Source organism: Heliangelus exortis, chromosome Z (genome assembly GCF_036169615.1).
Source record: "Heliangelus exortis chromosome Z, bHelExo1.hap1, whole genome shotgun sequence".
Taxonomy (NCBI): Eukaryota; Metazoa; Chordata; class Aves; order Apodiformes; family Trochilidae; genus Heliangelus; species Heliangelus exortis.
Genome location: NC_092454.1, coordinates 50183915 through 50198200, shown reverse-complemented (window position 1 = coordinate 50198200; position 14286 = coordinate 50183915). Strand labels below are relative to the sequence as shown.

Sequence of the window (14286 nt, the reverse complement as noted above, 5' to 3'; positions counted from 1 at the left end):
GCCCTCCCTGTGCCATGTCTGAATGGGGCCCGATGGTGTCATCTGCTCTCCCATGGCTGCTGGGTAGTGACCTGGCAGGTCACCCAAAGCAACGTGACATTCACCCTGGCAGACAGCTTCTCTTAAGGGATATTGGTCACTGGCAGTGCTGAGAGTCAGGGCAAGAGGCTAGCACAGGATGAAAGGATGTGGAAAAAATAAAAGGCCTCTGCAGGCCTTCCTGAACTGTACTCCACCAAAACTATTCTTATCTTTCTTATTCATTGAAATTTTTTTTTCTTTCTTTTTTTTTTTTCCTCCCCTTACTGATTTGAATCCTCATTCAGGGGAAGTTCTTTCAAATGCAGACTCAAACATTTTATTTCAGGCATTTGACCCTTTAAATGGTTAGCTTCAATTAAATATAATCATGAAGGGAAGCAGCCCTAGAACCATCAGTTGGATATAACTCTAGGAATGAGCTGCTAATGTTACCTCTTTGACTACTTGACTTTGACTACTACTTTACCTCTTTGGCTACTTGACTGGTAGCCACTGAGGGGACAGCCAGGTATCCTTAGCACTATGATGATGGCAGTAAGCTGTAGCTGCAATTCAAGTCCTTTATTCATACTTTTAACATATTTTTATTATTAATACAGCACAGAATACATTATTAGAAGATCACAAAATTTTCTACAAGCAGAATCAATGTGGCACGACGAAGAAGTAGTGTAATACAGTATAACGCAAGTTCATTGTTACACTGTTATACACTTCCCTGTCCTGTGGAGGGGTCATAAACACCGCCGGGCTGGGCGTGTGCTTGGGACCTTCAAGGCCAGCGAGGAAGGGAGTAACCAGCATGGTGCTCAGGGGCTTTGGGCCCAGTAGGGAGGGGAAGGTGCAGTCTGTTTGGTTCCTCTGCATGGTGCACGGGACCTTCAGGGCCTTGTAATAAGGGAAAAGCGAATGGAAACGTGACCTGCGTGGCCCCAGAGAATGGCCGCTTGCCTCGTAAAATGGCGTTCGTTACACAAGCTTAATTACCGGGGCAGAGATCGGGGGCTGCCCGCTCACACCCCACCCCGTGACACCACGGCGGTACCAGTCACACGATCTGAGAGTCTGAATTCGGAATTCTTTTGCGAGTGTGGTTATGAACAAACGGAGAACGACACTTGGCAGCCGGAACGGAACGCAACGCAGCGCAGCGCAGCCCCGCGCACCCCAGCCCAGCCCGGTGCCCGGCGAGCCCACCGGCTCCCGGCCCGGCCATCCCCACGGGTCGCTATGGCGACGGCACCACCCCGCAGCCCGGACGCGTCCACTGTTTGGTGGCGGGGGGGGGGGAGGGGAGGGATCGGAGCGCGCACCCGCACCACTTCTCCCGGGGGTTCCTCCCGGGCTGGAAGCTCCGCGCATGCGCAGGACGGGGCTGCGCAGTCACCACGCTGCGTCGTCCCCTCCGAACCCTTCGCACCTGCGCCGCTGGGGTCCGGCCCGTGCCGCCGCCTCACCATGGCAGACCCACGCTTAAGGCAGATCAAGATCAAGACCGGCGTCGTCAGGCGGTGAGTGCGGGCAGGATGGGGGACGGCGCCGCGGCCCCCGCCCCGCCCGTGCCTGGCGGCTGGGGGCCGTCGTTGGGGGCTCTGCCCCGGTGCAAGCTCTGCGGGCAGTTCCCGCCGCCCTGCGCGGGGAGAGGGCCCTGCCGGCCCCCCTGGAGGTTTCTGCGGTGGAGGTGCCAGCGGGGCATGGTGCTTGGCGTTCCCTGCCTGCTGCGGGGCCGGGGAGTTGGTGGCCGTGTTGTCGCGCCGGGTGGGGCCGCCGGGGTGTGTGCCGTAGGGCGGCCCTGGCACAACAGACGCTGCCGCGACTCGGCGCAGCTTCCCCTGGCGCACGGTGGTTAGGGGGGTTTCCCGTTGCCGGGGCGACAGTTAAACGTGTTTTGGCTGTGTTCCGTTAGTGGTTCTGAGAACCGAGGGGAGTTACGGTGCCCCGTCTGTGTACCGGGAAGCCTTCTCCAGGTAGTTTGCCGAGGCACGAAGTCTCACTTGTTCTACCGAAACAACTGTTGAATGGGTTATTTCTGATTCATTACCTAAGCCTCGATTTCGCCTAGTTTTAACACGGTCGTAATTTTTATAAGAAGTTGCAGCTTTTCTGTCCTAATCCCTCTTATTGTAATTGTAAAAGCAAGGCTTAATTATTTGGTTACAGGAGGGCTTGGTAAGGCTACACCCTACAAAGACTGGGCTGGCTCAGGCAGAGGCAGGAATTACGATCTGTGTCGTATCAGGGTGTTAAATATTCCTATTCCAAACAAACAACTTTGTACTATGACAGCCTAATTTCAGTTAGCAAAAGACTAACCAGTAAGACAGGCACACTTTGTGCTAAATAAAGTTGGGAGTTTGGAGTTCCTAGGCTCCAAGTGGAGAGCAGTTCTCAAGTACTGCCAAAAGCAAGAAATTCATTAGATGATTGTAAGGGCCTACTTCTTGTCACTGTGCAGGATGTGCAAATCATGAATTTGTGTGTTCAAGCTGGAAAGTTTTAGTGCAGTCTTACTGATAAGCTTGATGACTGGTATTATGTTTTGGTTCTCTTTCATGACCTGTGTAATGGTTACTGGCTTTCCCATACAGGAATATGGTAAATGTTGTCTTTGTATTTTTAGGTTAAATAGTGATTTTCTGGAGCCTGGGGAAACAAGGATTGCTGAGGTTAATGTTTTTACAGTTGTCCTGGTTTGGGCCAGGATAAAGGTAATTTTCTGTCTTGTACTTTTGCTTTCAGCTAAGTCTCTTGTAAGTAGCTGCACTTGCTGAAATTAACAGCAAGTTTCTCACAGTGTGCTTCTAGGACACAGTGCTTCTAGGACTGATAACGCTTGATGTTTATAGTTACAGCCTGAGACTGGTGTGCAGAACCAAGGACACTGCTCAGTTCTGAGGAACATTTTGCCCTCTGGAAGGAGAGGAGTAAAGAGGTCCCACCTGCAGCCCTCCTTTGGGGAGGAACAGACAAGATAGATGGCCAAAATTGACCAAGCAGATTATTCCATCCCATACACATCGTACTCAGTATAAATATGAGGGATCAGGAAGGTCAAACCCCTCTTTCCCGCCCTTCCTACTTCCCTTCCTTCACCTGTCCCTGTTTGCTTCGGCATCCTGGGAGGATTCTGCCCATTTCTCTCCCTGTGGTCCTGATCTGTGCCAGCCCGAATCTGTGTGTTCCTGCCTCCAGCTCCCAACTGACATGAGAGTTATTGGGAGGAAGAGGGGAGGAATGTAGTATCCATTTTCTTGTATATTTGTATATATTTAGTAATTTTTCCTATTTATTATTACTGTTTCTTTAAAGCTGTGTAGTTTAGTTTCCAACCCATAAGTCTCTCTCCCTTATTCTCTCTCCTTTCTTTATCAGGGAGGAGAGGGGATTAATAGAGAGCGTCTGTTATTCAGTTTAATTGCTGGACCAGTGTTAAACTGTGACAGCAGTCTGTATTCTTTCTGTTGACTAAAAGTATAACTTACATGTCTAGAGACTTTTGAGGAAAACTAATAAGACACAATATTACTTTTCTAGAATTTGTAAATTTTGGAAGTTTCACTATTGCCTTATTGCTACTGTTTGATAGTTTTGCTGAGAGAACTGGGTGGTAATCCTGAATAGCATGTCACATGACCATCATTTAATGGTAAACCATCACAAAAGTTACCTGAACAAGCTTTCTCCTCCTAGTGAGGAGAAATTGGTAAAAGTGAGAGGGAAGTCTTTACTAAACACAGAACTCTGTGTGGAGACCCCCACAGAGATGGTGCAGGCCTGCATGTTTGCATGATGAATGCTGTACCATGTGGCTATGTCCCCTTGGACCTTAAAGTGGCTTAATAATGTCAGCATGGTTATGCAGATAACTGCATGTAGAGTTAGATCAGTGTCCGTATGCCACTGTCTGTAGGGCTTCTGGCTCTGAGATTAACTTGAATATTTTCCTGCGTTTCTCTGCTTCTGCAGTATAAGCAAGTCTGAAACAGCACAGAACAAGAAACTAAAATTTAATAGTGTTTGTTGTTCTGTGTAAGCAATTCCTTTACTGCTTAGTGTGTCTCTTTTGTTTGCTCACTTGATTTACTGAAATCCAGGGATGCTGATTTTTATTTTTTTACAAGCTTGAAAGGCCAAATTATGGAGTGGGTTACTTAATTTCCCATGGAATATCAGTGCAGTAACAATGATACTAACACAGTTCAAATTATATATAGTAAAAAGTAACATACACAAAGTTTCAAATGTTTCTGCTTTGTATCTAATAGTACCCTTTCGCTGATGATATACTTGCCTTTTTGCTGGCCCTCTGTGTCCTAAGACTGTGGGCTCAAATTCGTAGTGGGGAACAGGACAAATTCAAACAAGTCATCAGCATCCCAAATCTTTTGTTGAGAGAAATATGATGCTGATTGTTTGATATTTCTCAGAGACTACATGTAGACACACATATATTAAAAAAAAAAAAAAAAAAAAAAAATTAAAAATCCCCATCTTAGTTTTTCTTGTTTTGCACTCCAATTTGTATCTGGGTTTACTGTACATAGTGTGTTTTACAAGTGTCAAATGTTTGTTATCCTAAAAAATGGCTTTAGCTGTCTCTCAGGCTAGCACTCCTTTGACCAGTATGTGATTACTAGTGAGTTGTTTTATTGAACTGGGGTATTTCAACATCTTCCTGGGCCTGTGTTTTCAAGATCTCTGCTATCATCTCATACTCCTGATTTCATCAGATTTTACCTTTAATGCTGTTTCTTTAATTCTAAGTCAGAGAAAGCTCATATTTATTAGTACCAAAACCCAATACAATAGGCTTATAGTGCACAAGCTGAGCAGAAATTGAAGCAGGTGATTGTCACCCAATCCTAACTGTGGTTACAGTTAGATTAAAAAAAAAGCACTAGGTTGGTTAAGACAAGTCCAGATAAAGTCTGACTATGCCTGAGAACTATCTTGTGAGCCTAATGCAAATCCTGTAGCCTCTTAAAAGCAATGGTTTATAAGTTACAGTGGATTTCAGGACTGTATAGCTCAGACTGCACATTCCTCTGAGCTGGAACAATTGCCACTTGTGAAAGGAGATTTTGTGTTGGTCCCTGATGGTTTAAGCTAATCTAAATCTGAGGGGCTGTGTTACAGACTCTTCCTCCTCCTCTGTGCTCTGCAGAACTTAGGTGGCCACCTATCTTTTATTTCAAGGACCTGAGGCACTGTAAAATAACCAGGACTAAAAAAGGTTATTTTGAAGGATGAGGCCTACCTGGACAACTGTACATGTTTCACAGCTAATACAGAGAAAGGGATGAAAACATTCAGCAAAATTATATAAATACAGTCAACAGGATTCAGATTTATGTTTGGAGAACAGCTGTGTGAATAAGCAAGTAAACTTAGCTTGTGTTTGTTGTGTGGTAGCAATATGCACATCTACATTTCTTCTGCAGCAGCTGCCATTCTATAAATGAAGGTAACTTTAAAAAATGGGAATGTTACTATACGGTCCCTACAGGGGAAATGATACAGCAGGTCCTACAGTAACAGTTGCATGCAGATCCAAGAGGAGTTATAGCTCTGTTCCGTACTTTATGCTCCAGTGGCATGCATGGGACTTAACTTTGGAAAATTAATATTGCCCATTTGTTTTGTACTGGAACAACTAAATAGGTATCTATCCCTGGTGTCTGAGAAGATTAATGTAATGAAGCTTATTTAACATGCCATAAAGTGACTGACTTAACTCTCCAGTTAAATATTCCTTTTTTTTTTCTGCGTTTACAGTTTAGAGAAATACACTGAATTTAGCCTGTAATACTGATTTTCAAGCACATTTAATGCTTTGGCTACAAAGGTATATACAAAAAATTAAGGGTCAAGAACCATTAGGATATTTTGAACTTTTTTCTACACTTGATTTGTTTCTTTTTAATCATCCATGGTAGTGCATTTTTTTCTCTCATTAGTTACCTAACTCATCACTTTTTTTTCAAACTAAGAACAAAGCAGCTGTTTTGCTCTGGGCTTTTTTTCACTGTAGGTCATAAATTCTTTGTGTACCTCTCTTAAGAGATTTTATAGTAGGTCATGGGTTCTATACTTGCCATCATGTTTTTTACATTGCTAGGTATCAGTGAAAGCAGGAAAGGGGAGAACCTTTTGCTTTTTTAACAAATCTGCTAGCCAGGCTTTTGGTGAGGGCATACTTTTATTAGCTTAGAATTAAAGAAAAGTAGATTTGATGACCATGACTAATAATGTTTGCTGTATTTGTGATTTATGTCCTAGCAAGCAATACTTCTGGTTAATCACTTCAAAAAAGTCTTACTCTTAGTAAATGCAGACTCGGGCAACCTGCTGGATAGTGAAGGCACTGATTAGGGAAAAAACCCAAACCAAAACAAAAACAACCTTTAAAATTTTTTTTTTTTTTTTTTTTTTTTTTTTGCAGATTGGCAATGATTTTAAAAACTACAGCAAACAAAGTAAGTTGGGTCATGTGAAAATAGCACTGACATTTGCCCACGGTTTTCATCTGATTAAGTGGAAGTGACACCAGTAGATTAGAATGAGACTAAGACAATTCACATTGCAATTGTGTTAGTTTAACTTTAACAATCTTTTAACACTCTTGTTTAAATGTGGCTGACATACCATAATTACAAATCTACAAGCCTTGATTATAGAATTTTACATCATGAACCTATGGGGAAAGTGTATTGATTTTTGTGAAGCAGTTCTTTTTTTAAAACCACCTTTCTCAAACTATGGAATCTTCCCAAGACTGTTCATTTGCCTGTGGCACTAGCGTTGATACTGTTTTTTCTCTGTAAAATATCACCATCTTGCCAAGCACTGTGATTTTTTTTTTTTTCCCCTCAAGTGCAGAAAGTTCTGTAAGTTACACAAAACTGTTGGTCTGTTTTTAAATACCAATTTACAATTTTTAAAACATTAATTATTTTCCTGGTGCATAAAGTATGAAGTATTGCAGGGATGCAGAAACTAATTTGCAATTTACACTGTTGAATGTATTGCTATTTCAAACACAAAACTAGTTTATTTCATTGATTTCTCAATAAATTTACTTCTTCTGGTGTAAATCACAGATTTTCCTCAATCTTCTGTCCATCACATGGATTATGGTTACTTTCTGTCTTTTTTCCCATTAACCATAGGTACTAGCTGTGATTCTAAGCATCAATATATTGACAAGAATTTCTTATCTCCTTTCTTGATTCTTGTTAGATTATGCAACTGCTTGTGTGCTCAATTAATAGGAAGGGCTGGAATATCTTATACAGGTATTGAGGAATGATCTGCAGAGCTACTCAGCTATGCTGAGTCAGCATGATAAAGCATTTTAATGTGTACACACTGCATATCCAGGAGCTTGGGTATTCAGGGGGGTGAATATATTGCATGCACTGTTGGATAAAAACTGATTCTACCTAAATTAAATAACTTTTCTCAGAATGCAGGAGCATTGTGCAGCTGTTGTCAAGGGCTGTCACCAGCTCAGTCATGGAGTCTTAAACTTGGGTTCAGTGCTAGCCACATACTACATCAGCATCAGATACAGTCCTGAGTTGGCTTTGCATTTGAAGGCCACTTTGGTCTTTTAGACTTACTTAGTCTTCATCCAATATAAAATACTGCTTTGTGTCAGCTGGCTGAGAAAAGAGTACACTTGCATTTACATAGTGCTGTCTGGGTTAACATCTGTGGCATACATAGTCATAAACCTTGATAATTAGTTGAATGGTAATTGCAAGTTGACTAGTCTCTAGTATTGAAACTTCTTGTTGGAAAAGGTTCCTACTTCTGTGTGTCTCTCAACATATGCATTCTTCTAAGATTTAGGAATACCAAATACTATCCACATACATCTTTTAAAAGCTTTAAGAAGAGCACAGTGGCTGCTCTGAAAATTGCATAGCATGTTGTTGTTTTGGTATGGGATTTTTAAATGGTTTTGATTTCCTGTCACAGAATCACAGAATTGTCATGGTTGCAAGAGACTTCTAAGATCCCAGAGTGCAACTGTCAATCCAGAAAAATCCACCATGCACAGCATGTCCTGAAGTGGCACTTTTACATGTTTTTTAAATGCCTCCATGGATAGTGACTCCACCACCTCCAGCCTGTTCCAGTGCCTGACTACTGTCTCAGTAAAGAAATTCTTCCTAATATCTACTCTAAACCTTGCCTGGTGCAGCTTCAGGCAATTTCCTCTTGCCCTAATGTTATTTACATGAGGTAAGAGGCCAACACCCACCTCACTACCACCTCTTTTCAGGTGGTTGTAGAAAGTAATAAGGTCTCCCCTCTGCCTCCTCCAAACTAATCACAATTACCTCAGCTGTTTCTCACAGGACTTGTTCTCTAGACCTGTCTCCAGCTTGGTTGCTCCTCTCTGGACAGAGTCCAGCAGCTCAATGCCCTTCTAGTGAAGGGGCCCAGAACTGAACATCAGAACTTGAGGTGCAGCCTCACCAGTGCAGAGTACAGGGAGACAATTACTTCCCTTCTGCTGGCCACGCTATTTCTGATACAAGCCAGAATACTGTTTGCCTTCCTGGGCACACTGCTAGCTCATACTCAGCTGGGTGTCAACCAACACGCCCAGGTCCTTTTCCTCTGGACAGTTTTCCAGCCACCGTTCTCAAGCCTGTAGCATTCCGTGGGGTTGTTGTGGCTCAGGTGCAGGACTTGACACTTGGCCTTGCTGAACCTCATACAATTGGCTTCAGCCCATCAATCCAGCTGTCCACATCCCACGGTAGAGTCTTCTTACACTCAAGCAGATCAACACATCCACCTAACTTGGTGTCACCTGCAAACATGCTGAGGGAGCACTTAATCCCCTCTGCTAGATCAATGATAAAGATATTGAACAAGACCTGCCCCAAAACTGAGCCCTGGGGAACACCACTGGTAACCAGCTGCTAAATGGATTTAACTTCATTGACTAGAGCTCTCTGGGCCTGGCCAGCCAGCCAGTTTTTTACCTAGTTGAGAGTACACCTGCCTATGCCATGAGCTGCCACCTTCTATAGGAGAAGACTGTGGGAGACAAGACTTTACTGAAAGTAAAGCCTTTTCCTCACCCACTAGGCTGGTAACCTGGGCATAGAAAGAAATCAGGTTGATCAAGCAGTACCTACCTTTCCTGAACCCATGCTCTCTGGGCCTGATCCCCTGGGTGTCCTGCACATGGGGGTGGGGAGGGTGGGGTTGGTGCTGTACTCCTTATCTTCCAGCTCAGGGAGCTGAATACCCTGGGGGTGGCTAATCTGACTATTAAAAATGGTGACAAATAAGGTATTAACTACCTCAGCCTTTCCCTCATTCTCAGCTGAAATGTTCCAGTGTTCCCCCTTCTGCACCCAGTATAGAATGGAGATTCTCCTTGGCTCTCATAGTTAATGTACTGGTGAAAACTTTTTTGTGTGTGTGTGTCTCTTATTGCAGTGGTCAAGGTGAGCTCTAGCTGTCCTTTTGTCTTTCTAATTTTCTTACTGTATGACCTGAAAGAGATCACTGTAATCACTTTTTTTAGCAGAACTAAGCACTGATGCCTTTTTAGAAGTATCTCACTAATTTAAATGAAATGGTCAGTTCTTCAGACGACTGTCTTCTTCACATTCTTTCCTCCATCCTATTACCTCTTCTAAAAATCAAAAAAACAAACCCCTTAGTAAAACACATGATTCTGGCATCCCATTTTTTGTGTTTATGATTATAGAATCATATGCAAAACTTTCTTGTGCTCATCTATGCTGGGTATAGTAATCTACTGATGTCACAATTTTAATTGGCAAAACTGATGTCTATCACTGTCTTGGTTTGGGCCAGGATAGAGCTAATTTTCTATCTTGTATTTTTCTTTCAGTTGTCTCTCTTAAGTAGCTGTACTTGCTGAAATTAACAGCATGTTTCTCAGTCTCTGCTTCTAGGACTGACAACGCTCAGTGTTTATAGCTACAGCTGGAGAATGGTGTGCAGAACCAAGGCAACTGCTTGGATCTCAGGAACATCTTATCCTCCAGAAAGAGAAAGGGTGTGAAAGGGTCACACCTGCAACCCTCCTTTAGGGAGGAGTAGACAAGACAAATTACCAAAATTGACCAGAGTATTCCATCCCATATGTTTCATACTTGGTATAAATTCGAGGGATCATGAGGGTCAAAACTCTTCCTCTTCATCCTCGTCTTCACCTTTGCCCTTCTTCGCCTGTCCCTGTTTGCTTCAGCATCCTGGGAGGATTCCGTCCGTTCATCTCCCTGTGGTCCTGATCCCTGCCAGCCTGAATCTGTGTGTTCCTGCCTCCAGCTCCCAACTGCTGCTGACTCCAGGAGTCCAGCCTGGACTTTCCCAGGGCTGCCCTGCAGCCTCCGTGGTGATGTGAGCATTGTTGGGGGAAAAGCAGGAGGAATGTGGTATCATTTTTCTGTATATTTGTATATTTATAATAATTTTTCCTCTTTATCATTACCATTTTATTAAAACTATGTAGTTTAATTTGCAGCCCCTTAAGTCTCTCTCCCTTTTTCTCTCTCCTTTCCTTATCAGGGAGGGGAGGGGGATTAACACAGAACATCTGTCATTCAGTTAATTGCCAGCCCAGCATTAAACCATGACAATCACCACAGGTGTCTGTAGTGATGTGATAATAAAGGAGGGTTTGTTGGTTTGGGTTTTTTGGGTTTTTTTTTTTTTATTTGGGCAAGAACATATGCAGAACTGCGGCTTTACAACCTTAAGTTCTTTCAGCAGTCTTTGAAAAGTTTGGAAATTCAATAGCTGCAGTTGCTTGGAAACTCTAGTTTGGTGCTGTTATGCATATGTGTAGAAATGTCTTGTTTCTGATTGTACATACATTTTTCATGGCATTCTCACTCCTTGTACAAAGCCACAAGAAGTTCACCTATGTGGACAAAAGTTAAAAACAGTAATTCTGTGCTGAATTAGAATGTGGATCTATGGGAAGAAAAAAAGTTTAAAAAAAAATTATGGAAGTGCTTTCTTTAGAGAAGATGAGTTACAACTTCACTAACGACCATAATCCATCCTAGCTTGCCTTTGACATTTTAAAATTATATGTATCATATACATTGAAGCATCATTCAGGATTAGAAGGTGCCATCATTTTATCTTTAAACTGTATTGTCTCTTTCCTGATGCATTGTGAATTGCCTACACACGTAACATGACTGTAGTTTTATTTAATTTTGCTCATTACTGTATCTTTTCTACCTTGTTATCCCCAGCTGGGGCATGGGAAGGGGCAGAGTACTGAGGAAGTAGATTCTGTCTTTTACTCCAAAACAGAGCTCTTTATTGAAGATGATGACTGGATTACAGAAGGGCATATGAAGTGTATGCCCGTGGTAACCTAAGCTGCTTCCAGAACTGAGTCCCCATTTCTTCTCTAGAAGTGAAGTTCTCAAGTCCTTAGCATTTAGAGCTTTCAACTTCTGTCTCATTCCATGCCATTCTCTCCCAGAATTTTTGTCACTCCAGAGCCTCTTCAGAATAGGCCGGTCAGCTCTTCACTTCTCTCCAGCTCTTTTCTTGAGTGTATCAGAAACACTCTTTAAGGTCCCTTGATGACATAGCCCTTCTCTTAGCACCTGACCATCCAACCTACTTGCAATACCTCAGCAAAATCTTGATCAGCAGCTTCTGGGAGCTCTGCTTTTTGAGTAGTACATAACTGAAGAGCATTCATCCTTGTTGCATCTATCAGATTCTTCAGTTCTTCTACACTACTCCATGCTCCTACTGGTTGCTGGCACTCAGGGGTGCCCTAGCCAGGCAGATTTCCTCAGCAGGATAAAAAAGGGAACTTCAGTTGTTGCTATGGAAAGGCTTTTTATAAAATCTGTAGGAATTACAGGGAGATAATGTGTGTTGAGAGGCAAGGACAGAATGTGAAGCCCTGGAGATTGTTGAAAATGCTACAACCACATGATTTTTATCTTTAAATAATTTTCTGACTTAAAAAAAACCAAACAGACAACACACAACTAAGAAACCTCACTTGTAACTGATTTCCACCGTAGTAATCCCTGACAAAAGCCAGGCTTGCAAAGTTAACCTGAAATTTCATGGTAACTTTAGTTCTGTAAGCTGTAGATGCAGGAGGGGCTAAAAATTATGCATGTATATAGTTACACCTTAACTCTTAAAAAGAGAAAGCATATCTTACATGATTATTTTGTTATTATCAAAAAAATAGCCTGAGAACCTGTCCAAATAAGAAAGTAGTCACTCATGGCTAAGAAAACATGGCAGTTCATGATTAACTGTGTCAAGTATTGTGTTACTTTTCTTATTCTTTTATCTTCCTTCCCTGACTTTTCCTTTAAAGCCCCAGTCTGTAAGGTATGTTTATGCAGCCTTAGTAAATCTAAGAATGTGTGTAAGTAATGTGCAGATTTGGGACTGGATATTTTAAGCTTTGCAGGGAGTGATTATTACAGTGCTAATGTCACTGCAGGTTTTTTCATTACTTGTGATATAATTGTCCACAGTGTTAATACATGGAATTTATTAAACTATAACAAAAAAACCTGTACCTTGTGCAGTCACACTGTTACAGATTGAATTACAGGTTTGAATTAAGTCAACATAGGTATTTAATTATCTAGCCAATATATACTGTCAGCTTTGGATTTTCTGCGTGCCTAGGCTGAATCCGTGTTGTATTAACATGTACCATGGTTAAAAGTAACATTATTTTTCAGAGGATTTGTGTCTTTTCAGTAGTGAAGGTATTCAATAGCAAAGTTGAGAAATTCCCACTAATCATCTTCAGAACTCCACTGAGCTTGCTCAGTCCAGCCAGGGAAGTGTTTCTTGTGTATTTTTCTAATGCTGGAGAGCAGTTTTTATTTGGTGGCTTAGGCATACAGGTGCCACTCTAGCTTATGTAGAACCTGATCCGTTAGCAAGTGTTGGGGGCTGGGGGAAACAGAGTAGTAATGTGTGCTGCTCTGTCCTTGTACCATTTTACCATTTTTATTCTAGGCATCCACTAGTACTTCCTGCCTTGTAACTGTGGCTCAGGAAGGTAGAATTTTTGCCTACCTACAACTGCAGGAGATGATGGTAGCACTGATGTATAAGGACCAGGGTAGGAACATATGTGCCTTTGGGGAGTCAGAAAGGAAAAGGATTTGTGGCTTTTTCAGCAGCAGCCAGAAGTTAGAACACCCTAAACCACTTGCAGTTCTGCACCCTAAACAGACTAGGAGTGAAATCCCTTGACAAATCAATGTCATCCTAAATTCAAAGGTCTCATTTCCCTTTCTCCCTCCCTAGTTCTCGATGCTAGTCAAGCCTTTTGCTGAGCTTGCTCTATTTGCCTAACCCAGGAGAAAAACTGTTTAATTTCCTGGTGCTTTGATGAACTGCATCAGGTCATGGAGAGACCATTTGAACATCAGTGCTAGCAGACATGTATGCTGGAGTGGACAGAAGACCTCAGTTCAGTAGTGGTCAGTTTTTTGACTGTCTTGAACCATCTTGTATTACATTGCTTTTCAGCTTGGGGAACTGAGGTGGACAGTAAGTCAAAAGATAGATGAGGAAGTAAATAATAACGGTATTGAAAAGGTAGTTAAGGAACTACTTTTTTTTTTTTTTTTCTTCTACCATAAAATTTGCTCAAGCCCTTTGAGCTCTTCTGGGTTTAGTCTACAGCTTTAAAGTAATAAAACTGTTTTTTACACAGAACACACAAATTGTGAAATTGATTAAGTGATGTGAAAGTCAAACGTGTAAAGGATTTTAAAAGGGCAGCAGCCACTGCCAGGAGCTGACCTATTGTCTATTAAACACTGATGGTTTAGTTTTGTTCTTCGGTGTTAAAAAGCCCTTAACTTGATTTCTACAGGCAGGTGTATCACAGGAAATGTCACTTGAGACTTGATTTGTTTCTTTATACTCTTTTCCTAGTAGTTTGTTACTGGCTGACACTGGAGACAAAGTCCAGAATAATAGAAACTTGTGTTTCTACTTAGGCATTTTGAAAGACTGGCAGAAGCTAGTAAAATACTATTATTTTGTTCAGATTATTTTTTCCTTGTTTCTAGGAGTGTAGACATCTGATTTAATGTCCACAAAAAAATAACTAAGGGAAACAAGCTTGTCAGTAGACTTGGCAAGTATGTGGGAGTCTTCACTTCCACTGAACAGTTATGTGAAGTTCTGAAGGCTGAAAAGAGCTACTATAAACAGAAACTT

The 14286-nt window shown here is 42.0% G+C and overlaps 2 protein-coding genes across 5 annotated transcripts in view; one reads left to right on the top strand and one right to left on the bottom strand.

Moving 5' to 3' along the window:
- Positions 1–588: 588 nt before the first annotated feature.
- LOC139790383 (uncharacterized) lies at positions 589–1404 on the bottom strand. Its single transcript, XM_071732172.1, has 2 exons — positions 1030–1404; positions 589–930 (listed from the first exon to the last, which is right to left on the bottom strand). The coding sequence occupies exons 1-2, from the start codon at positions 1402–1404 to the stop codon at positions 688–690; spliced, it is 618 nt and encodes a 205-aa protein (XP_071588273.1). The 3' UTR covers positions 589–687.
- Positions 1405–1423: 19 nt separating this feature from the next.
- The window catches only part of TBCA (tubulin folding cofactor A), a 35576-nt gene continuing 22713 nt past the window's right edge, over positions 1424–14286 (top strand). Inside the window, exons 1-5 of one of the 4 annotated variants that reach the window (XR_011723473.1) lie at positions 1425–1553; positions 2663–2750; positions 6485–6518; positions 8026–8292; positions 8409–8497. Coding sequence is in view for 2 of the 4 variants with exons in the window: in XM_071732170.1 (XP_071588271.1) it covers positions 1501–1553; positions 2663–2750; positions 6485–6518; positions 8026–8117 (267 nt within the window). In the remaining 2 variants the exon portion in view is untranslated. Of the gene's footprint in view, positions 1554–1986; positions 2010–2662; positions 2751–6484; positions 6519–8025; positions 8319–8408; positions 8498–14286 lie in introns of those variants that run through there. The other 3 variants (XM_071732170.1, XM_071732169.1, XM_071732171.1) reach the window with 3 other exon arrangements.